The sequence below is a fragment of the Bubalus kerabau genome, chromosome 12, assembly GCF_029407905.1.
Source record: "Bubalus kerabau isolate K-KA32 ecotype Philippines breed swamp buffalo chromosome 12, PCC_UOA_SB_1v2, whole genome shotgun sequence".
Taxonomy (NCBI): domain Eukaryota; kingdom Metazoa; phylum Chordata; class Mammalia; order Artiodactyla; family Bovidae; genus Bubalus; species Bubalus kerabau.
In genome coordinates, this window is record NC_073635.1 from 71,279,303 (window position 1) to 71,305,438 (window position 26,136).

The following is a 26,136-nucleotide window of genomic DNA, read 5'->3' on the forward strand; positions in this document are numbered from 1 at the left end:
AAACCTCTATACAAATTTGATTTAGAATAAAATACACAGTATCTTTTTAAACTGCCTGCCATGCTTTGGCATGGTTGAGGATAAGACAGAGATCTTGTGCTGAGTGATGTTTCTTTATTTCAGGGTTAACTGTGTCTACTGTCCTTTTTGGCATCACACGGTCTCTGTTGATATTCTACATCCTTGTTAATTCTTCACAAACTTTGCACAGCAAAATGTTGGAGACCATTTTAAGATATCCGGTATTGTTCTTCAGTAGAAATCCAATAGGTAAGTCAGACACCAAATTTTTTAGTGAATATATCTTGTTAACACATTAAGTACCTGGTTACATTGTCATATTTGAAAGTGGAAGAGATGCTTGGAAGAAAATCACTGTGTATGTTTATTCATTTTCTACAAAAAGCTTCACTGATAACTTTTCCTGCCAGAGAAAATCTGAATATAGGAGCATATAAGCTTTTATTCCAATTTATGCATGTCTGTAAAAATACATGAATGTTTACTTTGCAGGATGATTTAGGTGTCCATTTGTTATGTGGCATATGAAACACCTAACAGAAGATGCAAATGTGTAGACATGTTTTTTTTTAATATAAATTTATTTATTTTAATTGGAGGTTAATTACTTTACAGTATTTTATTGGTTTTGCCATACATCAACATGAATCCACCACAGGTATACACGTGTTCCCCATCCTGAACCCCCCTCCCTCCTTCCTCCCCGTACCATCCCTCTGGGTCGTCCCAGTGCACCAGTCCCAAGCATCCAGTATCATGCATCGAACCTGGACTGGCGACTCATTTCATATATGATATTATACATGTTTCAATGCCATTCTCCCAAATCATCCCACCCTCGCCCTCTCCCACAGAGTCCAAAAGACTGTTCTATACATCTGTGTCTCTTTTGCTGTCTCACATATAGGGTTATCGTTACCATCTTTCTAAATTCCATATATATGCGTTAGTATACTGTATAGGTGTTTTTCTTTCTGGCTTAAACATTCGCTGTGTTACATAGTGTTAAGCTAACTAGGAAAGACCTTCTTCCAGGAACATCCCTATAGAAGACAGGCTGTGTGTTTCTTTCTTTCATTGCCCATCCATTTCTGGGACTACAGAGCTCTGACATGTGCCCATATTTTGAGTTTTACCTAAATGGTAATGTAAGATTAATTAAAATACAAGATCAGTGAAATGTAAACATCCTTTTCAATAAAATCAACCCTCTAGTTTTACAATGGACTTTTGCTTACATTTAAGAGGTCTTGTGGTACATAGCAGGTGGATCTTCAGTGTGAAGTGTGTCCCTGAAGGTTTCCCAGTGGTTGCTTCTCCCTCCCTGAGGCCTTCGACCTGTCTTGCTTCTGAAGGTAGCCTTCTGACCTGGGTTCCTCTGAAGAGTTAGTTCATCAGCGCATATGCCACTCTGTTCAGTTGGTTAGACTTGTGCTGGGGTCCAGGGTGGCTTTGTGTTTGCAGGTGATGATTGATAGGGCCTGTTGAAGCAGGGATGTGACTGGAGAGAGGACAGCAGTAGCCTTGGCCTGGCCACCAACTAGCTGTGTGATCAAGGCCAAAGTAGGTAGATACTACTGGGCAGGCAAATCTCCAGGCAGGATGTTGTCATGGTTATAAGTATGGACCCTGGAGCCAACTTCCTGGGTTCAATCATGGTGCTAGTTATTAATAGCAATAGCCAGTTATAGTTATGTTAATACTTATATGATAGTTATTTAATTTCTCTGTGTTTCAATTTTCTTACCAATAAAATGAGGATACTATTCACACACTTACCAATAGCTTGACGTTGTGGGCATTAAGCAGGTTAATACGTTCACAGCACTTAGCACAGGGTCAGTGCATAATTAACCTGAGTGAGGATGATGGCATGGTGTCTGGGAACTTCTCTCCTGTGAAATGGGAATAACTGCTGCCCTTCCTGTTTCACAAGACTGTTGTGAGGATTAAATAAGACTGTGTAGTGCAGCATCTTGTGTAGATTTATTCAACACATGTTCTTTAGTCCAGGCACTGTGAGGAGCACAGGATGGTAAACTGCAGAGGCCCACACAATCTCATCTTATTATGAAGCTGGAGTGAGGAAGTGATTGGAAGAGTCTTTGCTATTACAGCTGTGAGGTCTCTCTACTTTGCCTGTTAATGTGAAAACCACAGTCATAAATTTGGGAGCCATCAAGTGGGACTGAATTTCTGTTATCACAGCCTCTGAGTGGTTGTGACCACTGTTAACCAGGCTCTTGATGACCTGTAGACTTCTCCAGATGCTGATTTATTATTCAGGGATTTGGAGCCAAGTTTAAATCTTTAAGGTCACTAATCCAAGAGCAGCAGGCATACATAGTGTGTATCTTGTCTCCCCATCCTGTGTCTATTATCAGAACTTCATTTCTTCAAGAAAATAGAAGCCCAAATAAGTACTGCAAAGATAGGCCCAAAGGTTTAGGGGCATCAGTTATTTGCTCTTTTAGCGGTACATATATTAAATTAAACTCTTCTCTGTGTTTATTTTCAAAAGTAGAATTTTTAATAGATGATTTATGATGCTCTTGATTTCTGGTATGTGATGGGTGGCATGAAGAGAAAACCACATATAATGTTATTTCTTATTACCAAGTTCAAGCCCGTTCTGCTTGCCTCACAATGCCAATGAGTCTTACAGATGATGTGTTAAGGCAAAGAATAATGACTTTATTTGGAAACCTGGCAGACTGAGAAGCTGATGGACTAATATCTCAAAATAACCATCTTATTGGGGTCTGGATGCCTGGTTCTTTTACAGAACATAGGGGAGAGGAGGCGAGGAAGTGAAGTCAAAAGGCCACTTATCTTGCACAATAAGAGGGTGTTTTTTTCTGCAGCCATTCACAGCTAGTGAGGGTCAGATTGTCTCCCTGTGAGCTGATAAAAGCCACTTTAACATTCATGCAGAGGGCGGGGTTCCCTGACAAAAGCAGTGACTAGCAGCGGTCAAAGAGATCCAGCATGGAGTCAGTGTTGGCTCCTCCCTGCTACAATTCCTTTGGTGTGCACCTCCCCTGTCTGGGGCCAGTGTCCTGTTCTTTCTCATCCTGAGTCTTCTCAGTGAGCACCACCCTTGCAAGGGTGGCTGCAGAGTCCTGATGGCTGCAGCATCTTTTGTTTAATGATGTGACAGGTGACATTTTTAGTTCACACCAGACATTTACCAGAACTTCTCATATTCTATCCTGCAGCCTTAGTTCAGTTCAGTTCAGTTCAGTCGCTCAGTCATGTCCGATTCTTGGCGACCCCATGAATCGCAGCACACCAGGCCTCCCTGCAGCCTTAAGGATATACTATTATTGTGGATTCTGAGAAGGGAAGTAAAATCAATGATAAGTGATTCTTGGTCATTTAGTAATATTTCAGTTTTCCTGCCTACATCCCTCTCATCTTAGATACTTATGCATAAGTCTGTACTTGTCATACCTGGTATACTTCTGAAAATAATGGCTTATTACCCCAGTAGTAAACTTACAACTTGGAAATGAGCACAAGCCATAATTTCCCAAAATGTGAGCTGCTGTGAGCTATCTGGAGGGGGAAAAAATTGCAGAGAGGTTATAATTATGTTTATTTAAAAAGTATCACTTGGCAAAAGTAATCTTGATAATTAAAGCAAAATTGATTTAACAATTAGGATTAACTTAGGTATTTTGCAACTATTTATTTACCAATTTACCACTTGGAGTAAGTCTTAGATGGCATGAATCTAAAGAGAGGGAACATTCTCAAATCCACCAACCCTTCCTGTTACTGCCACAAGATTCCCCCATTCTTTTAGAAATCAGGACTCAATTTCTATTCCCACCCACTGCCATTTGGGGGTATTTTTGTTTCTCTTTAGGTATCATCCAATTTTGTCTTTCTTTTTACCACTGACATTCGCTTATTTCATATGAATTTGTAATGTATTAAATTTGTTGTTGTGTTACCACTAAGTCATGTCTGGCTCTTTTGTAGTCCCATGGACTGTAGCCTGGCAGGCTCCTCTGTCCATGGGATTTCCCAGGTAAGAATATTGGAGTGGGTTGCCATTTCCAACTCGAAGGTGTCTTCCTGACCCAGAAATTGAACCCTTGTCTCTTATGTCTCCTGCATTGGCAGGTGGATTCTTTAGCATGAGCTCCTAGGGAAGCCCAATATATTAAATATTTAATACATGTACTTTTAAAAAAAGATTTATTTATTTGTTTTTAGTTGCATTGAGTCTTTGTTGCTGCACATTGTTGTGGCTTTTTCTGCTGCAGATCTCAGGCTCTAGGCACATGGACTTCAGTAGTTGTGGTGCACAGGTTTAGTTGCTCTGTGGCATGTGGAATCTTCTTGCACCAGGGATCAAACCCACGTTCCCTGCACTGGGGACACTGTACCACCAGGAAAGTCCCTAATTACGTATACTTCAAAAATATTGTTTTGATTTGTTCATGAATTGTTTCTCTTAAAGCTCCTATCTGAGAAAATGAGTAATTTTTTGTTTTGTTTTTTTTTGTTTTTAATTTAGTTTTATTTTTAAATTTTACATAATTGTATTAGTTTTGCCAAATATTTGTATCCTGTTCTTGCAGGAAGAATTTTAAATCGTTTCTTCAAAGACATTGGGCATATGGATGACTTGTTGCCCCTGATATTTCAAGATTTCATCCAGGTAGTGTACCAGTCCTGCCAGAGTTCTCACAAGGAAGAACAGAGTGCCCGTTTCTCAAGGATTTTTCACAGGGACTGGAGGTGGGCCTTTCAGCCTGGTGATGTATCCTGTTATCTTCAGTAAGAGGCTGTGTTTCTGAGAGAAAAGTGTGCTGGGATTGGGAGGCTGAGTTAACATGAGTAACAACTGGGGCAGGAGTGGCTACACGGTCAGGTAAAGGTTGGTTTGGAGCAGCAACATGCTGGGTAAGTGGTTCTCCCTCTGCCGTCCAGGTGTCTGGCATGGATTCCCTTTACTGTGAGCACATTTCATAACAGAGAGACAATCATCTCTCAAGGAAAGATAACCTAGATTAACTAAATTATGCATTGTATTGGGCTTCCCAAGTGGCTCAGTGGTAAAGAATTTACCTGACAATGCAAGAGGTGCAAGAGATGAGGGTTCCATTCCTGGATTGGGCAGATGCCCTGGAGAATGGAATGGCAACTCACTTCAGTATTGTTGCCTAGAAAATTTCACAGAAAGAGGAGCCTGGTGGGCTATAGTCCATGGGGCTGCAAAGAGTCGGGCACAACTGAGCACAAGGATGATGCACTGCATTCCCACAGAGGACAGTTATTTGCTACATCATTTTATTTGGATAAAGCCAGATGTAGTTACTTTCAAAGAAAAGATTAGTTAAAAATAAGGTAAAAATAATACTTTAAGGAGGACAATGTTGTTTAGTTGCTAAATTGTGTCAGACTCTTTTGTGACACTATAGACTGCAGCCCACCAGGCTTCTCCATCCATGGGATTTCTTAGGGAAGAATACTGGAGTAGGTTGCCATTTCCTTGTCCAGGGAATATTCCTGACCCAGAGATCAGATTTGTGTCTCCTGCGTCTCCTACAGTGTAGGCCGATTCTTAACACTAAGCCGCCTGGAAAGTCCAACAAGTTTAATAGAGAGCAGCTTTAATGATACAAAGGCTTTTAAGCCAGTAATTTGATTATGGGCTCAGAGTCATCTCAGAAAATGTCTTTTGTTTTTGTAGATAGTTTTTCTTTTCACAAGCTAATTACTCTGTCTTAAGGTGTATTATTGCCAAATTCAGACTTAAATTGAAGAAAGTAGGGAAAAGCACTAGACCATTTAGGTATTACCTATCTCAAATCCCTTATGATTATACAGTGGAAGTGAGAAATAGGTTTAAGGGACTAGATCTGATGGACAGAGTGCCTGATGAACTATGGATGGAGGTTCATGACATTGTACAGGAGATAGGGATCCGGACCATCCCCAAGAAAAAAATGCAAAGAGGCAAAATGACTGTCTGAGGAGGCCTTACAAATAGCTGTGAAAAGGAGAAACTAAAGGCAAAGGAGAAAAGGAAAGATATAGCCATTTGAATGCAGAGTTCAAAAGAATAGCAAGGAGAGATAAGAAAGCCTTCCTCAGTGATCAGTGCAAAGAAATAGAGGAAAACAGTAGAATGGGAAAGACTAGAAATTTCTTCAAGAAAATTAGAGATACCAAGGGAACATTTCATGCAAAGATGAGCTCAATAAAGGACAGAAATGGTATGGACCTAACAGAAGCAGAAGACATTAAGAAGAGGTGGCAAGAATACACAGAACTGTATAAAAAAGATCTTTACAACCAAGATAATCACGATGGTGTGATCACTCACCTAGAACCAGACATCCTGGAATGTGAAGTCAAGTGGGCCTTAGAAAACATTATTACGAACAAAGCTAGTGGAGGTGGTGGAATTCCAGTTGAGCTATTTCAGATCCTAAAAGATGATGCTGTGAAAGTGCTGCACTCAATATGGCAGCAAATTTGGAAAACTCATCAGTGGCCACAGGACTGGAAAAGTTCAGTTTTCATTCCAATCCCAAAGAAAGGCAATGCCAAAGAATGCTCAAACTACCACACAATTGCACTCATCTCACACGCTAGTAAAGTAAAACTCAAAATTTTCCAAGCCAGGCTTCAACAGTACGTGAACCGTGAACTTCCAGATGTTCAAGCTGGTTTTAGGAAAGGCAGAGGAACTAGAGATCAAATTGCCAACATCCACTGGATCATCAAAAAAGGAAGAGAGTTATAGAAAGACATCTATTTCTGCTTCATTGACTATGCCAAAGCCTTTGACTGTGTGGATCACAATAAACTGTGGAAAATTCTGAAAGAGATGGGAATACCAGACCACCTGACCTGCCTCTTGAGAAACCTGTATGCAGATCAGGAAGCAGCAGTTAGAACTGGGCATGGAACAACAGACTGTTTCCAAATATAAAAGGGAGTACGTCAAGGCTGTATATTGTCATCCTGCTTATTTAATTTATATTCAGAGTACATCATGAGAAATGCTGGGATGGATGAAGCACAAGCTTGGAATCAAGATTTCCAGGAGAAATATCAATAACCTCAGATATGCAGATGACACCACCCTTATGGCAGAAGTGAAGAAGAACTAAAAAGCCTCTTAATGAAAGTGAAAGAGGAAACTGAAAAAGTTTGCTTAGAGCTCACCATTCAGAAAACTAAGATCATGGCATCCAGTCCCATCACTTCATGGCAAATAGATGGGAAACAGTGGAAACAGTGTCAGAGTTTATTTTTTTGGACTCCAAAATCACTGCAGATGATGAATGCAGCCATGAAATTGAAAGATGCTTACTCCTTGGAAGGAAAGTTATGACCAACCTAGACAGCATATTAAAAAAAGAGACATTACTTTGCCAGAAAAGGTCCATCTAGTCAAGGCTATGTGTTTTTCGGTGGTCATGTGTAGATGTGAGAGTTGGACTGTGAAGAAAGCTGAGTGCCAAAGAATTGATGCTTTTGAACTGTGGTGTTGGAGAAGACTCTTGAGAGTCCCTTGGACTGCAAGGAGATCCAACCAGTCTATCCTAAAGGAAATCAGTCATGAATATTCATTGGAAGGACTGGTGTTGAAGCTGAAACTCCAATACTATGGCCACCTGATGCAAAGAGCTGACTCCTGGTCCAGGAGGTTGGCAGAGCTTCTAGGAGGTAACCTTTGATCCTGGATGAGAGGGAAAGGCTGCTGTGGATAGTGGAGCAGAAGATGTTGGTGGAAGCCAAGTTCGTGTGTGGAACCTAGTCTTTCTATCACCAGCTGAGGGGGGTGGGAGGGAAGGGGCTGGAAGGTCCTTGTTCAGCTGTGTGAGCATAACTGTGTTAAAACTCATTTTGATGATTTTGCTTATCCTTGTATTTGATAAACCTTAGTAGATTCTTGCGGATAAGGCAATGGCACCCCACTCCAGTACTCCTGCCTGGAAAATCCCATGGACGGAGGAGCCTGGTAGGCTGCAGTCCATGGGGTCACTACGAGTTGGATACAACTGAGCGACTTCACTTTCACCATTGGAGAAGGAAATGGCAACCCACTCCAGTGTTCTGGCCTGGAGAATCCCAGGGATGGGGGAGCCTGGTGGGCTGCCATCTATGGGGTCACACAGAGTCGGACAGTACTGAAGTGACTTAGCAGCAGCAGCAGCAGTAGATTCTTGATCATTTTTATTACTTCTAAAGTGTTTATTCCATGTACTTTCCCTCATCTAATTTCTTCTCCCTTAAATTAAATTTTAGATAATTTATTTAATATTTTGTGATAGTGATGCCAAGTGTGGCTAAGGAAACCCCTGGATTCTGAATAGTGGTCCACACTGCAGGACAGTCCACCCCCTCAGGTGATGTCACTCAGATACCGCATCCCAACAGAAAGACAATCAGGAGTTTGTGCACCATCCTGTACGCTGACTCTCACAGGTACCAGCCTGTTCAGTCACATTATATGAGTGGTTGGGCACATTGGAGCTGTTCACCATTTCAAAGGATGAAGGAAACCAGCCTAAAAAAATCAGTTTATGTGGTGTGACTGCACCTGATAATCATTTATGATGCCAACAGCTTTAAAGTGTGGCAGTGCTGAGCCCCGCAGTCTCCCTTTCCAAGCCCCGGTCCAAGCTCTCCTTCTTACCATCTCTGCGCCACAAAGTCGCACTCTCCTTTCTGTAAAATGGAGAAAGTAACACCCACTTCCTAAGTTTGTTGGAAAAACAAAATGAAATTCATTTTAATATTATTTTTTGCATAACATCTAAATTCATATTGAGCACTAAGTAACTTTTTAAAATACCACATATGTGTTTTAGGTAAGAGAAATAGTTTGATGACTGTGGTATTTGTTGTTGTTCAGTTGCTAAGTCACGTTCAACTTTTTGTGACCCCATAAACTGCAGCATGCCAGGTCTTCCTGTCCCTCACTGTCTCCTGGAGTTTGCCCAAGTTCATGTCCATTGAATCAGTGATGCCATCCAGCCATCTCATTTGCTGCCGCCCTCTTCTCCTTTTGCCTTTGGCAAAGTGGCATTATGTTGCATTAAAATTATTGTCAGAGACAGTTTCAAGGACCATAAATATCATCTCATGAATTTGTACCACAGAGATTCTAGATTTGTAATCCTTGAAGATTTTGATGGATATTTTCTTATATAGATTCACAAAATAAAAATCAGTTGTTTCAAGATAGACCACTGAGCATTAAATATTTCAGAGTCATGTAATTTTCATACAATTTTCCAAAGTCCCAAATAACACTGAGGAAGAAGTCTCAATTATCTACAATTCTTGTCATTGAAATCATCACCTCCAAGGAGTCTTCCTACTGGTAAAACAAGTGAAAATGAAGGTGAGATGAGGAAGTTAGGTTTAGGCATTTTAATTTTACAAAAGAAAAGTTTGGGACTGCTCTGAGTGTGTGAACTTACACACAGCTGCTCTCAGCAAAATGCTGTAATTTACTGAGGAAAACTAAGTTGCAAAACGCTTATTCCCCACACATCCCTCATTCAGGGGGAAAAAAAAAATCAGCAGCTTGGCAGAGCTGAACTGAGTCTTCATGTCCTTTCATGGACACAAAGGGCTAATCCTGAGGGCACTTGAGTCACCAATGGCGGCCATGGTGGGACCACCAGGGACCATATAAGTCCCTCCTCAACACACACAGAATGCACTGACTGCAGTTTTATGAAGTGAAAATGCCTAAGAAAAATAAAATGTGAAGGAGGTGTCCTCAGTCATTTCTTTCCAGAGAGGGGAGCGCAGAAGAACAGGCCACTGCATCTGGATATTGAGAATGAAGCCTGAAACTCAGTGTAATAGGTTATTATGGGTCACTTGCCTTTACAGCCTTTACTTGTCTCAGCACCACTGACCCTTGAACTTCATTGTGTAGAGATGTCAGGGAAAGTGTGTAGAGTATTCCAGCCTCTCCCACTGAATAATGAGTTAGTCATTTTGACATTTCTGTGGTGTGTTTATCCCTTCCCCAACCCCTTCCTCAAATCCCCCTTGGGGATGTTTATTTTTAATATATATTTAATATTAGTCCTTTGTGGATATTTTCTTCCAATCAGTGGCTTGCCATTTATATCTTTAGTGGAGATCAAGGTTTAATTTTGATGAAGTCTAATGTTTACCTTTTTTTTTCTTTCATAGTTGATGTTTTTGTAGCCTAAGAAATCTTTGCATATCCTTAGGAATGTGAAGATACTTTTCTATGTTCTACCTTTTTATTTAAAACAAATTTTTTTCAGTGATTCCTCTTTCCTTTTTATTTTTAAGATGAAAAATTTCAATATACATACATCATTTACACATACATATTATATGCATACAAGTATATAATGTGTATACACTCACATAATTAAGGAAATTAACCTTTCATACTGTTTATAGAACATATATAATAGAAAAACTGTAGTGTTCAACAGAGGAGAATTTAATAAATTATAAAAAAATGCATGTTATTGAACACTGTGCAGTTGTTAAAAATGATGGTCCTGAATAGTAGTTATTCAAAGAGTCTGGGATATAGTTTTAGATTTTCTTTCTTTTTTTTTTGTATTTTTTTGTTTCTTTTTAAAAAAGTTTATTTAATTGGAGGCTAATTACTTTACAATACTGTATTGGTTTTACCATACATTGACATGAATCTGCCATGGGTGTACATGTGTTCCCCATCCTGAAACCCCTCCCACCTCCCTCCACATCCCATCTCTATGGGTCATCCCAGTGTACCAGCCCCGAGCATCCTGTATCATGCATCGAACCTGGACTGGAAATTCGTTTAACATATGATAATATACATGTTTCAATGCCACTATGCCAAACCATCCCACCCTTGCCCTCTCCCACAGAGTCCAAAAGACTGTTCTATACATCTGTGTCTCTTTTGCTGTCTCACATACAGGGTTATCGTTACTATCTTTCTAAATTCCATATATATGCATTAGTATACTGTATTGGTGTTTTTCTTTCTGGCTTACTTCACTCTGTATAATAAGCTCCAGTTTTATCCACCTCATTAGAACTGATTCAAATGTATTCTTTTTAATGGCTAAGTAATACTCCATTGTGTATATATACCACAGCTTTCTTATTCATTTGTCTGCTAGTGACATGTAGGTTGCTTCCATGACCTGGCTATTATAAACAGTGCTGCAATGAACATTGGGGTACACCTGTCTCTCAATTCTGGTTTCCTAGGTGTGTATGCCCAGCAGTGGGATTGCTGGGTCATATGGCAGTTCTATTTCCAGCTTTTTAAGGAATCTCCACACTGTTCTCCATAGTGGCTGTACTAGTTTGCATTCCCACCAACAGTGTAAGAGGGTTCCCTTTTCTTCACACCCTATCCAGCATTTATTGCTTGTAGACTTTTGGATAGCAGCCATTCTGACTGGCGTGAAATGGTACTTCATTGTGGTTTTGATTTGCATTTCTCTGATAATGAGTGATGTTGAGCATCTTTTCATGTGTTTGTTAGCTATCTGTATGTCGTCTGTGGAGAAATGTCTGTTTAGTTCTTTGGCCCATTTTCTGATTGCGTTGTTTATTATTCTGGAATTGAGCTGCAGGAGTTTCTTGTATATTTTTGAGATTAATTCTTTGTCAGTTGCTTCATTTGCTATTATTTTCTCAATTCTGAAGGCTGTCTTTTCACCTTGCTGATAGTTTCCTTCGTTGTGCAAAAGCTTTTAAATTTAATTAGGTCCCATTTGTTTATTTTTGCTTTTATTGCCAATATTCTGAGAGGTGGGTCAAAGAGGATCCTGCTGTGATTTATGTCAGAGAGTGTTTTGCCTATGTTTTTCTCTAGGAGTTTTATAGTTTCTGTTCTTACATTTAGATCTTTAATCCATTTTGAGTTTATTTTTGTGTGTGGTGTTAGAAAGTGTTCTAGTTTCATTCTTTTACAAGTGGTTGACCAGATTTCCCAGCACCACTTGTTAAAGAGACTATCTTTTCTCCATTGTATATTCTTGCCTCCTTTGTCAAATATAAGGTGTCCATAGGTGTGTGGATTTATCTCTGGGCTTTCTATTTTGTTCCATTGATCTATATTTCTGTATTTGTGCCAGTACCATACTGTCTTGATGACTGTGGCTTTGTAGTAGAGCCTGAAGTCAGGCAGGTTGATTCCTCCAGTTCCATTCTTCTTTCTCAAGATTGCCTTGGCTATTCGAGGTTTTTGTATTTCCATACAAATTGTGAAGTTATTTGTTCTAGTTCTGTGAAAAATACCGTTGGTAGCTTGATAGGGATTGCATTGAATCTATAGATTGCTTTGGATAGTATACTCATTTTCTCTATATTGATTCTTCCAATCCATGAACATGGTATATTTCTCCATCTATTAGTGTCCTCTTTGATTCCTTTCACCAGTGTTTTATAGTTTTCTATATATAGGTCTTTTGTTTCTTTAGGTAGATATATTCCTAAGTATTTTATTTTTCTTGTTGCAATGGTGAATGGAATTTTTCCTTTAATTTCTCTTTTATGTTTTCTCATTGTTAGTGTATAGGAATGCAAGGGATTTCTGTATGTTGATTTTATATCCTACAACTTTACTGTATTCACTGATTAGCTCTAGTAATTTTCTGGTGGAGTCTTTAGGGTTTTCTATGTATGGATCATGACATCTGCAAAGAGTGAGAGATTTACCTCTTCTTTTCCAATCTGAATTGTTTTATTTCTTTTTCTGCTCTGTTTGCTGTGGCTAAAACTTCCAAAACTATGTTGAATAATAGTGGTGAGAGTGGGTCTTGTTCCTGGCTTTAAAGGAAATGCTTTCAATTTTTCACCATTGAGGATAATGTTTGCTGTGGGTTTGTCATATATAGCTTTTATTATGTTGAGGTATGTTCCTTCTATTCCTGCTTACTGGAGGGTTTTTATCGTAAATGGATGTTGAATTTTGTCAAAGGCTTTCTCTGCATCTATTGAGATAATCATATGGTTTTTATTTTTCAATTTGTTAATGTAATGTATCACATTTATTGATTTGTGAATGTTGAAGAATTCTTGCATCCCTGGGATAAAGCCCACTTGGTCATGATGTATGATCTTTTTAGTATATTGTTGGATTCTGTTTGCTGGAAATTTGTTAAGGATTGTTGCATCTATGTTCATTAGTGATACTGGCCTGTAGTTTTCTTTTTTGTGGCATCTTTGTCTGGTTTTGGTATTAGGTTTTAGGGTGATGGTGACCTCATAGAATGAGTTTGGAAGTTTACCTTCCTCTGCAATTTTCTGGGAGGGTTTGAGTAGGATAGGTGTTAGCTCTTTTCTAAATTTTTGGTAGAATTCATCTGTGAAGCCGTCTGGTCCTAGGCTTTTGTTTGCTGGAAGATTTCTAATTACAGTTTCAATTTCTATGCTTGTGATGGGTCTGTTAAGATGTTCTATTTCTTCCTGGTTAAGTTTTGGAAAGTTGTTGTTTCTAAGAATTTGTCCATTTCTTCCAAGTTGTCCATTTTATTGGCATATAGTTGCTGATAGTAGTCTCTTATGAGCCTTTGTATTTCTATGTTGTCTGTTGTGTTCTCTCAATTTTCATCTCTAATTTTGTTGATTTGGTTTTTATCCCTTTGTTTCTTGATGAGTCTGGCTAATGGTTTGTCAATTTTATTCATCTTCTCAAAGAACCAGCTTTTGACTTTGTTGATTCTTACTATGGTCTCTTTTGTTTCTTTTGCATTTATTCCTGCCCTAATTATTAAGGTTTCTTTTCTTCTACTAACCCTGCTGTTCTTCATTTCTTCCTTTTCAAGCTGTGATAGGTGTAGAGTTAGGTTATTTATTTGACTTTTTTCTTGTTTCTTGAGGTAAGCCTGTATTGCTATGAACCTTCCCCTTACAGCTGCTTTTACAGTGTCCCTTAGGTTTTGGATTGTTGTGTTTTTATTTTCATTTGTTTCTATGCATATTTTGATTTCTTCTGTGATTTGTTGGTTATTCACCAGCATGTTGTTCAGCCTCCATATGTTGGAATTTGTAATAGTTTTACTCCTGTAATTGAGATGTAATCTTAACTGTATTGTGGTCAGAAAAGATGCTTGGAATGATTTCAATTTTTTTGAATATACCACGGCTAGATTTATGGCCCAGAATGTGATCTGTCCTGGAGAATGTTCCATGTGCACTTGAGTAAAAGGTGAAATTCATTGTTTTGGGATGAAATGTCCTATACATATCAATTAAGTCTAACTGGTCTATTCTATCATTTAAAGTTTGTTTTTCCTTGTTAATTTTCTGTTTAGTTGATCTATCCATAGGTGTGAGTGAGATATTAAAGTCTCTCACTATTATTGTGTTATTGTTAATTTCCCCCTTCATACTTGTTAGCATTTGTCTACATATTGCAGTGCTCCTATGTTGGGTGCATATATATTTATAATTGTTTTATCTTCTTCTTGGATTGATCCTTTGATCATTATATAGTGCCCTTCTTTGTCTCTTTTCACAGCCTTTGTTTTAAGTCTATTTTATCTGATATGAGTATTGCTATTCCTGCTATCTTTTGGTCTCTGTTTGCATGGAATATCTTTTTCCAGCCTTTCACTTTCAGTCTGTATGTGTCCCTTGTTTTGAGGTGGGTCTCTTGTAGACAACATATATAGGGGTCCTGCTTTTGTATCCCTTCAGCCAGTCTTTGTCTTTTGGTTGGGACATTCAACCCATTTACATTTAAGGTAATTATTGATAAGTATGATCCATGAATTAAGGCAAATTGGAAGTGGTCAAACAAGAGATGGCAAGAATAGACATTGTAGGAATGAGTGAACTAAAATGGACTGGAATGGGTGAATTTAACTCAGATGACCATTATATCTACTACTGTGGAAAGGAATCCCTCAGAAGAAATGGAGTAGCCATCATGGTCAATAAAAGAGTTCGAAATGCAGTACTTGGATGCAATCTCAAAAACGACAGAATGATCTCTGTTCGTTTCCAAGTTAAAGCATGCAATATCACAGTAATCCAAGTCTATGCCCCACCCGGTAATGCTGAAGAAGCTGAAGTTGAACGGTTCTATGAAGACCTACAAGACCCTTTAGAACTAACAACCAAAAAAGATGTCCTTTTCATTAAAGGGGACTGGAATGCAAAAGTAGGCAGTCAAGAAACACCTGGGATAACAGGCAAATTTGGCCTTGTAACACAGAATGAAGCAGGGCAAAGACTAATAGAGTTTTGCCAAGAAAATGCACTGGTCATAACAAACACCCTCTTCCAACACAAGAGAAGACTCTACACATGGACATCACCAGATGGTCAACACCTAAATCAGATTGATTATATTCTTTGCAGCCAAAGATGGAGGCGCTCTATAGAGTCAACAAAAACAAGACCAGGAGCTGAATGTGGCTCAGATCATGAACTCCTTATTGCCAAATCCAGACTTATATTGAAGAAAGTAGGGAAAACCACTAGACCAGTCAGGTATGACCTAAATCAAATCCCTTATGATTATACAGTGGAAATGAGAAATAGATTTAAGGGACTAGATCTGATCCATAGAGTGCCTGATGAACTATCAACTGAGGTTCATGACATTGTACAGGAGACATGGATCCAGACCATCCCTGTGGAAAAGAATTGCAAAAAAGCAAAATGGCTGTCTGGGGAGGCCTTACAAATAGCTGTACAAATAAGAGAAGCAAAAAGCAAAGGAGAAAAGAAAAGGTATAGGAATCTGAATGCAGAGTTCCAAAGAATAGCAAGAAGAGATAAGCAAGCCTTCCTCAGCAATCAATGCAAAGAAATAGAGGAAAACAACAGAATGGGAAAGACTAGAAATCTCTTCAAGAAAATTAGAGATACCAAGGGAACATTTCATTCAAAGATGGGCTCGATAAAGATAGAAATGGTATGGACCTAACAGAAGCAGAAGATATTAAGAAGAGGTGGCAAGAATACACAGAACTGTACAAAAAAGATCTTCACAACCAAGATAATCACGATGGTGTGATCACTCACCTAGAGCCAGACATCCTGGGATGTGAAGTCAAGTGGGCCTTGGAAAGCATCACTATGAACAAAGCTAGTGGAGGTGATGGAATTCCAGTTGAGCTATTCCAAATCCTGAAAGATGATGCTGAGAAAGTGCTGCACTCAATATGCCAGCAAATTTGGAAAACTCCGCAGTGGCCACAGGACTGGAAAAGGCCAGTTTTCATTCCAATCCCAAAGAAAGGCAATGCCAAAGAATGCTCAAACTACCGCACATTTGCACTCATTTCACACGCTAGTAAAGTAATGCTCAAAATTCTCCAAGCCAGGCTTCAGCAATACGTGAACCGTGAACTTCCAGATGTTCGAGCAGGTTTTAGAAAAGGCAGAGGAACCAGAGACCAAATTGCCAACATCCACTGGATCATCGAAAAAGCAAGAGAGTTCCAGAAAAACATCTATTTCTGCTTCATTGACTATGCCAAAGCCTTTGACTGTGTGGATCACAATAAACTGTAGAAAATTCTGAAAGAGATGAGAATACTACACCACCTGACCTGCCTCTTGAGAAATTAGTATGCAGGTCAGAAAGCAACAGTTAGAACTGGACATGGAACAACAGACTGATTCCAAATAGGAAAAGGAGTACGGCAAGGCTGTGTATTGCCACCCTGCTTATATCTCTTATAATCAGAGTACACCATGAGAAATGCTGGGCTGGAAGAAGCTGGAATCAAGATTGCCGGGAGACATGTCAATAACCTCAGATATGCAGATGACATCACCCTTATGGCAGAAAGTGAAGAGGAACTAAAAAGCCTCTTGATGAAAGTGAAAGAGGAGAGTGAAATGTTGGCTTAAAGCTCAACATTCAGAAAACGAAGATCATGGCATCTAGTTCCATCACTTCATGGCAAATAGATGGGGAAACAGTGGAAACAGTGTCAGACTTTAATTTTTGGGCTCCAAAATCACTGCAGATGGTGACTGAAGCCATGAAATTAAAAGACACTTATTCCTTGGAAGAAAAGTTATGACCAACCTAGAAAGCATATTGAAAATCAGAGACATTACTTTGGCAACAAAGGTCCGTCTAGTCCAGGCTATGGTTTTTCCTGTGGTCATGTATGGATGTGAGAGTTGGACTGTGAAGAAGGCTGAGCACCGAAGAATTGATGCTTTTGAACTGTGGTGTTGGAGAAGACTCTTGAGAGTCCCTTGGACTGCAAGGAGATCCAACCAGTCCATTCTGAAGGAGATCAGCCCTGGGATTTCTTTGGAGGGAATGATGCTAAAGCTGAAACTCCAGTACTTTGGCCACCTCATGTGAAGAGTTGACTCATTGGAAAAGACTCTGATGCTGGGAGGGATTGGGGGCAGGAGGAGAAGGGGACGACAGAGAATGAGATGGCTGGATGGCATCACTGACTCGATGGACATGAGTCTGAGTGTACTCCAGGAGTTGGTGATGGACAGGGAGGTCTGGCGTGCTGCAATTCATGGGGTCGCAAAGAGTCAGACACGACTGAGCGACTGAACTGAAGTGAACTGATGATTCCATTGCCATTTACTTTATTGTTTTGGATTCACGTTTATACACCCTTTTTGTGTTTCCTGTCTTGAGAATATCCTTTAGCATTTGTTGGAGAGCTGGTTTGATGGTGCTGAATTCTCTCAGCATTTGCTTGTCTGTAAAGCTTTTAATTTCTCCTTCATATTTGAATGAGATCCTTGCTGGGTACAGTAATCTGTGCTGTAGATTATTTTCTTTCATCACTTTAGGTATGTCTTGCCATTCCCTCCTGGCCTGAAGAGTTTCTATTGAATGATCAGCTGTGATCCTTATGGGAATTCCCTTGAGTGTTATTTGTTGTTTTTCCCTTGCTGCTTTTAATATTTGTTCTTTGTTTTTGATCTTTGTTAAATTGATTAATATGTGTCTTGGGGTGTTTCACCTTGGGTTTATCCTGTTTGGGACTCTCTGGGTTTCTTGGACTTGGGTAATTATTTCCTTCCCCATTTTAGGGAAGTTATCAACTATTATCTCCTCAAGTATTTTCTCATGGTCTTTCTTTTTATCTTCTTCTGGGACTCCTATGATTCGAATGTTGGGGTGTTTAATATTACACCAGAGGTCTCTGAGGTTGTCCTCATTTCTTTTAATTCTTTTTTTATTTTTTCCTCTCTGTTTCATTTATTTCTACCATTCTATCTTCTACCTCACTAATCCTATCTTCTGCCTCCAGTATTCTACTGCTGGTTCTCTCCAGAGTGTTTTTGATCTTTGATTGCATTATTCATTATATATTGACTCTTTTTTATTTCTTCTAGGTCCTTATTAAACGTTTCTTGCATCTTCTCGATCCTTGTCTCCAGGCTATTTATCTGTAACTCCATTTGTTTTCAAGATTTTGGGTCATTTTCAGTATCATTATTCGGAATTCTTTATCAGGTAGATTCCCTATCTCTTCCTCTTTTGTTTGGTTTGGTGGGCATTTATCCTGTTCCTTTACCTGCTGGGTATTTCTCTGCCTTTTTATTTTGTTTATATTGCTGTGTTTGAGGTGACCTTTCTGTATTCTGGCAGTTTGTGGAGTTCTCTTTATTGTGGTGGTTCCTTGCTGTGGGTGGGGTTGGACGGGTGGCTTGTCAAGGTTTCCTGATTAGGGAAGCTTGTGTTGGTGTTCTGGTGGGTGGAGCTGTATTTCTTCTCTCTGGAGTGCAGTGAAGTGTCCAGTAATGAGTTTTGAGATGTCAGTGGGTTTGGTGTGACTTTGGGCAGTCTGTATATTGAAGCTCAGGGCTATGTTCCTGTGTTTCTGGAGAATTTGCGTGGTATGTCTTTCTCTGGAACTTGTTGGCCTTTGGGTGGTGCTTGATTTCAGTGTAGGTGTGGAGGTTTTTGATGAGCTCCTATCGATTAATGTTCCCTGGAGTCAGGAGTTCTCTGGTGTTCTCAGGTTTTGGACTTAAGCCTCTTGCCTCTGGTTTTCAGTCTTACTCTTACAGTAGCCTCAAGTCTTCTCCATCTATACAGCACAAATGATAAAACATCTAGGTTAATGATGAAAAGTTTCTCCACAGTGAGGAACACTTGGAGAGGTATACAGTTACACGAAGAAGAGAAGAGGGAGGAGGGAGATAGAGGTGACCAGGAGGAGAAGAGCGGGAATCAAAAGGGGTGAGAGCAAGCTAGCCAGTAATCACTTCCCTATGTGCTCTCCACAGTCTGGATCCGTCAGAGATGTTCACAGAGTTACACAGAGAAGAGAAGAGGGAGGAAGGAGACAGAGGTGGCCAGGAGGATAAAAGAGGGGAATCAAGAGGAGAGAGACAGATCCAGCCAGTAATCAGTTCCCTAAGTGTTCACAATCCGAACACACAAAACGATTCACAGAGTTGGGTAGAGAAGAGAAGGGGGAGGGAGGAGATAGAGATGACCTGGTGGAGAAAAAGGAGAGTCCAAAGGGGGAGAGAGCAATCCAGCCAGTAATCTTTCTCCCAAGTAAAAATGGGTACTGAAGATTGGGTTCTTGAAGGTACAAAATTGATAACAAATACCAAAAAGCAAAGATTAAAAATCTAGACTAGAGGTTAGATTCTCAAAAATACAATATTAAAGAAAAAAAAGTCACGAAAATTATAAAATATATGTATATGAAGTTTGCTTTAAAAATAGGGTCTTTTTTTTTGCAAAGAAATAGTGGGTTATAAAAATGAAAATTAAAGGAGTAATAGAGGACTTAAAATAATTTTTTTTATTTAAAAAATTAAAAAAATGCTAATAGTAAAAGTATCAGATTAGATCAGATCAGTCGCTCAGTCATGTCTGACTCTTTGCGACCCCATGAATCGCAGCATGCCAGGCCTCCCTGTCCATCACCAACTCCCGGAGTTCACTGAGACTCACGTCCATTGAGTCAGTGATGCCACCCAGCCATCTCATCCTCTGTCGTCCCCTTCTCCTCCTGCCCACAATCCCTCCCAGCATGAGAGTCTTTTCCAATGAGTCAACTCTTCGCATTAGGTGGCCACAGTACTGGAGTTTCAGCTTTAGCATCATTCCCTCCAAAGAAATCCCAGGGCTGATCTCCTTCAGAATGGACTGGTTGGATCTTCTTGCAGTCCAAGGGACTCTCAAGAGTCTTCTCCAACACCACAGTTCAAAAGCATCAATTCTTTGGCACTCAGCCTTCTTCACAGTCCAATTCTCACATCCATACATGACCACAGGAAAAACCATAGCCTTGACTAGATGGACCTTTGTTGGCAAAGTAATGTCTCTGCTTTTGAATATGCTATCTAGGTTGGTCATAACTTTCCTTCCAAGGAGTAAGTGTCTTTTAATTTTATGGCTTTAGTCACCATCTGCAGCGATTTTGGAGCCCAGAAAAATAAAGTCTGACACTGTTTCCACTGTTTCCCCATCTATTTCCCATGAAGTGATGGGACCTGATGCCATGATCTTCATTTTCTGAATGTTGAGCTTTAAGCCAATTTTTTCACTCTCCACTTTCACTTTCATCAAGAGGCTTTTTAGTTCCTCTTCACTTTCTGCCATAAGGGTGTTGTCATCTGCATATCTAAGGTTATTTATATTTCTCCCGGCAATCTAGGACTTTCTCTGGTGGTATTGTGGACCATGTGGGGTCAGTTCATTTTCATATAGTTCCTTGATCTGGCTTACACTTCTCAAGATCTATAGGCCCCTTCCTATGTAGTTGGTGCTAGCTGCAGGGTTTAATCTATTGCACCTGTCACTTCCAAAGCAGTTGCCTCTGTTTATTTTAGCTTCTTCGGTTTGCTGGCCTCTTCAGTGTCTAATTTCCATCTTGACACAAGGGGGCGGTGGTGGTCACATTTTAGGCTCACTTGTTCAGTCCTGTTGTGGGGAGGGAGGAGCCCTGCAAATGTATATCACTGGCCTGTGTGGGGAGGGCTCACAGTGTATCTGCCACACTGGGTTTGTCCCCACTCACAGCATGTGTGCTTTCCCAGTCTACACTGTTCAGGCTCTAGGTTTCTCTGCTGGGAACTGTTTGAGGTGGGCCTGGGTTGCATGCCCTTCTCAAGTCTAAGCCATTCAGGTTCTCGAATACTCCACAAAGGAGAAGACTTGGTTGAGCCTGTGTTTTGTGCCCTTCCCAGGTCCAAGCAGCTCAGGTGACCAGGTGCTTGGTGAGCACAATCACCCCCAGTTGAAGGCTGCAACTTATCACCTCCCCTGTCCCTGCCGCTCGGTTTTCTGGGTGTACAATGTGTGCGCCTTCTCAGGTGTGCCGTGTGTCTCTTCTGGGGAGCTGATCTCTGTCTGCGACCCTCCCGGCAGATGTCGACCATCCAGAATCCCAAGAAGTCTTGGTTAGCAATGAAGCCTTCTTGCAGTTTGGTAGATAATGCCTCTTTGGGGCCATGATTTCCCCCTTCTGGCTCTGGCTGCCCACCCCTGCCTTTCTCTAGCAGGGGATGGGCTGGTCTGCAGCCAGCTAGCTTTGCTCAGTCCTTTGTTCTGGGAGCAGGCCTGGCAGTGTCTTAGGTTAGGGCTTTTCTCGGGATAGCTATCCCACACTCTGGGTTGCTATCTCTAGTTAGTTCCCTCAGATTGCCCTTGGGGCATTCAGGGCCTGTCCTTACCCTAAGCAATCAGCCCACTCCTGCCTGTTCAGCCCCAGCTTACTAGTGGCGGATGTGAGCATCTGGGCTGCTTCTCCGCTGGGAGTTGCTGTTACACACGTAATCTGTGGGTTTTAATTATTTATTTATTTTTCCTCCCTGTTAGGTTGCCCTCTGAGGTTCCAAGGCTCACCACAGACTCACCCGTGAGCGTGCTTTCTGGTGTTGGAAACGTCTCTGTTTTTTAAGACTCCCTTCCTGGGATGGATCTCTGTCCCTATCTCTTTTGCATCTTTTTTTTATCTTTTATATTTTGTCCTACCTCCTTTCGAAGACAATGGACTGCATTTCTGGGTGTCTGATGTCCTCTGTCAGCATTCAGAAGTTGTTTTGTGGAATTTGCTCAGTGTTCAAATGTTCTTTCGATGAATTTGTGGGGGAGAAAGTGGTCTTCCCGTCCTATTCCTCCACCATCTTAGGACTGCCCCCTTGTTCTACCTTTTTAGATATTGATGCATCCTGCACTAATTTTTATATGTGAAAGAGTAATTAGTGGTTGAGTTTTATTTTTTCCAATTATTCTGGACACATTTGCTAAAGACTTTTATGCATTGGATTAAGGAAATCTGCATCTGTATAATTTATTTTGTTCCTCAGTAGTTGCAGTTTATGCCAATATTTTGATCCTTATGCCAATACTGCATTCTTAGTTACTGTACATTTTAATAAGAGATGAAACCCACAGTTTAAATTGTGTAACTTTGTGGTTCTTTGTCAAGGTTGCTTTGATCATTCTGGATTCTTTTATGTGTAAATTTTAGAAGCCTTTCAATTTGTTTTTAAATAAAAGCCTGAAAATTTTATTAATATTTCCTTTTAGCTATAGAATATTTGAGAAGTCTGAGTCTTAACAATGTTGGATCTGCAATTACTAATATATGTCTCTCTCTGCTTATTTAGGTCTTTAATTTTAGAAATATTTTGAAATTTTTATTATAGACATCTTACACTTCTCTGGTTAAATTTATTCATGAATATTTGCTTTTTCATAGTATTTTGGATTGTTTTCTTAAAATTATTTATTCATCTATTTTGGATGTACTGGGCCTTCTTTGCTATGTATGGGCTTTCTCTACTTGTAGTGAGAGGGGGTGACTAGTTGCTGTGGGTGAACTTCTCATTTAGCTTTTCCTGTTGCAGAACAGGGCTCTAGGGTACATGGGTTTCAGTAGTTGTGGCACATGGGCTCAGTAGGTGCAGCAGTCTGGTTCTAGAGCCTGGGCTCAGTAACTATGGCACATGGGCTTAGCTGCTCTGCACATGTGGATTATTCTCAAACCAGGGATTGAACCCGTGTTCCCTGCATTGGTAGGTGGATTCTCAACCAGTTGGACCACTAGGGAAGTCTTGTTTCGGATACCATTATTCACTTGCTTGTTGCTAGTATATAGAAATATAGTTGATTTATTTGTGAATTAACTTTGCATTGCCTGGAGTCAATAGTGGTATTTTTTTTTTTTTAATTCTATAGTTTTTTGTCCATATGCAATCATGTCAGCTGTAAATAATGACAGTTTTGTATCTTCATTTCCAATATTTATGACTTTTACTTCCTTATCTTGACTTTTTGTGGCTAGAGTTTCCAGTTAGAGTTTTTTTTAATATAAATTTATTTATTTTATTTGGAGGTTAATTACTTTACAATATTTTATTGGTTTTGCCATACATCAACATGAATACACCACAGGTATACACGTGTTCCCCATCCTGAACCCCCCTCCCTCCTCCCTCCCCGTACCATCCCTCTGGGTCGTCCCAGTGCACCAGCCCCAAGCAACCAGTATCATGCATCGAACTTGGACTGGCGACTCGTTTCATATATGATATTATACATGTTTCAATGCCATTCTCCCAAATCATCCCACCCTCGCCCTCTCCCACAGAGTCCAAAAGACTGTTCTATACATCTGTGTCTCTTTTGCTGTCTTGCATATAGGGTTATCGTTACCATCTTTCTAAATTCCATATATATGTGCTAGTATACTGCATTGGTGTTTTTCTTTCTGGCCTATGTCACTGTATAATAGGCTCCAGTTTCATCCACCTCATTAGAACTGATTCAAATGTATTCTTTTTAATGGCTGAGTAATAGTCCATTGTGTATATGTACCACAGCTTTCTTATCCATTCATCTGCTGATGGACATCTAGGTTGCTTCCATGTCCTGGCTATTATAAACAGTGCTGCAATGAACATTGGGGTACACGTGTCTCTTTCAATTCTGGTTTCCTTGGTGTGTATGCCAAGCAGTGGGATTTCTGGGTCATAAGGAAGTTCTATTTCCAGTTTTTTAAGGAATCTCCACACTCTTCTCCATAGACCAGTTAGTGTTAAAGAGAATTGGTTAGGTTAGATAATCTTGTATTCTTAGGGCAAAATCTTTCAGTAATTTTTTATTACAAAGAATATTAATTGCATTTTTTTAGGTAGGTATATGTTATCAGATTGAAAATGTTTCTTTTAATTCCTCAATTGCCAAGAATTTTAGTTTTTTTTTTTTTTTTAATGAAGAATAGGTATTGAATTTTAGCAAATATTTCTTCTACATCTCTTCAGCTGGTCATATGATTATTTATCTTTACTCTTTTAATGTGAATTATAGTGATTGGTATTTGAAAGTTAAACTTAACATTCCTGGAAAAGACTTGGTCATAATGTAGCATTTTTTAAATGTATTGCTGTATGTAGTTTGTCAAGAATTTTTGTACCTGTTGTTCATGAAGGATATTGGCCTATAATTTGCTTTTCTTAAAATATCAACGTGTTTTCTTAATATGTCAACTTTTGTTAACAGAAGTATGTCAGTCAGTTCAGTCACCCAGTCATGTCTGACTCTTTGTGACCCCATAGACTGCAGCACGCCAGGCTTCCCTGTCTATTACCAACTCCCAGAGCTTACTCAAACTCATGTGCATCAAGTCGGTGATGCTATGCAACTGTCTCATCCTCTGTCATCCCCTTCTCCTCCTGCCTTCAGTCTTTCCTAGCATCAGGGTCTTTTCCAATGAGTCAGTTCTTTGCATCAAGTAGCCAAAGTATTGGAGTTTCAGCTTCAGCATCAGTCCTGCCAATGAATATTCAGGACTGGTTTCCTTTAGGATGGACTGGTTGTATCTCCTTGCAGTTCAAGGGACTCTCAAGAGTCTTCTCCAACACCACAGTTCAAAAGCATCAATTCTTATGTATCCTCATGAAAATACATGGGAAATATTTCCATTTTTAATGGTCAGTTTAATGTCGGCTTGACCGGACTACATTCCTCAGCTATTTGGTCAAAAGGTGATCTGTGTGTTGCTCTGTAGGTATTTTGTAGATGTGATTGAAATCCATAATCAGTTGATTTTGAATAGAAACAAAGCCTCCCTGAAGTAAAAAAAAATTCTGCTTGTAGAGAACAGTATCAGCTCCTGCCCAAGGGTTCCAACCTGTCCTTTGTAACAGGCAACCCTGAGTATTTTGGACTTGCCCAGTCAAGTTATATTGTGAAATATTATCTTTTTTATATTGCTAGAATCAGTTCATTGGTATGTCGTTTAATATTCCAAGACAGTTTGGTTTGCAATTTTTCTTTCTTTTAATGTCTTTATCTGGTTTTTATATTGTGATAATGCTGGACCCTGGAAAAGTACCCTGGAAAAGTTTGGTAAAGCTTTTCTGCACAAAGTTTTTGTGAAGCCCTCTGGACTTACAGTCTTTTCTTTGAGAAATTTAAAAATTATATATTCAGGGAATTCCCTGGTAGTCCAGTGGTCACGACTTGGTGGTTTCACTGCTGTGGGCCTGGGTTCGATTGCTGGTAGGAAAACTAAGATCCCACAAGCTGCACAGTATGGGCAAAACAATAAAATAAAGTAAAAATTTTAAAAAGGATTCAAATTCTTAAATCAATATGCAGTTATTCAGATTTTCTATGTCATTATTTTAGTTTTGTATGTCATTTTTAAAAGACATTTGTCCTTTAAATTAAAATTTAAAAATTTATCTGCACAATGCTTATTATATTCTCTTTATAATGCTTATTGTATCTTTTGTATTAAAATGAAAGCTAAAGTGTTAGTTCTTCAGTCATGTCTGACTCTTTGTAACCCCATGTACTGTAACTTGTCAGGTTCCTCTGTCCATGGGATTCTCTAGGCAAGAATACTGATGTAGGTTGCCATTTCCTTTTCCAGGAGATCTTCCCAACCCAGGGATCAAACCTGCATCTCCCCTATTGCAAGCAGATTCTTTACAGTCTGAGCCACCAGGGAAGCCAAATCTTTTGTGTTATCCTCTTTTAATTTGTGTGAATTGTAAAATTTCTCTTTTTTTTTTGTTTGCATTTTGTGATGATTTCAAAAAACCACACTTTGTGTTTGTTGATTTTTCTACTTAGAAGTTAGTTTTCTTTTTCATTCAGGTCTTTTGTCATTTAGTTGATCAGTTGTGCCTGACTTTTTGTGACCTCGTGGACTG

General features: G+C 39.6%; 1 protein-coding gene across 1 annotated transcript in view; it reads left to right on the forward strand.

Moving 5' to 3' along the window:
• LOC129624642 (ATP-binding cassette sub-family C member 4-like) overlaps positions 1-26,136 on the forward strand; it is a 182,164-nt gene that overhangs the window by 76,462 nt on the left and 79,566 nt on the right. Inside the window, 2 exon segments of the mRNA XM_055542795.1 lie at positions 124-270; positions 4,614-4,693. Coding sequence (XP_055398770.1) covers positions 124-270; positions 4,614-4,693 — 227 coding nt within the window.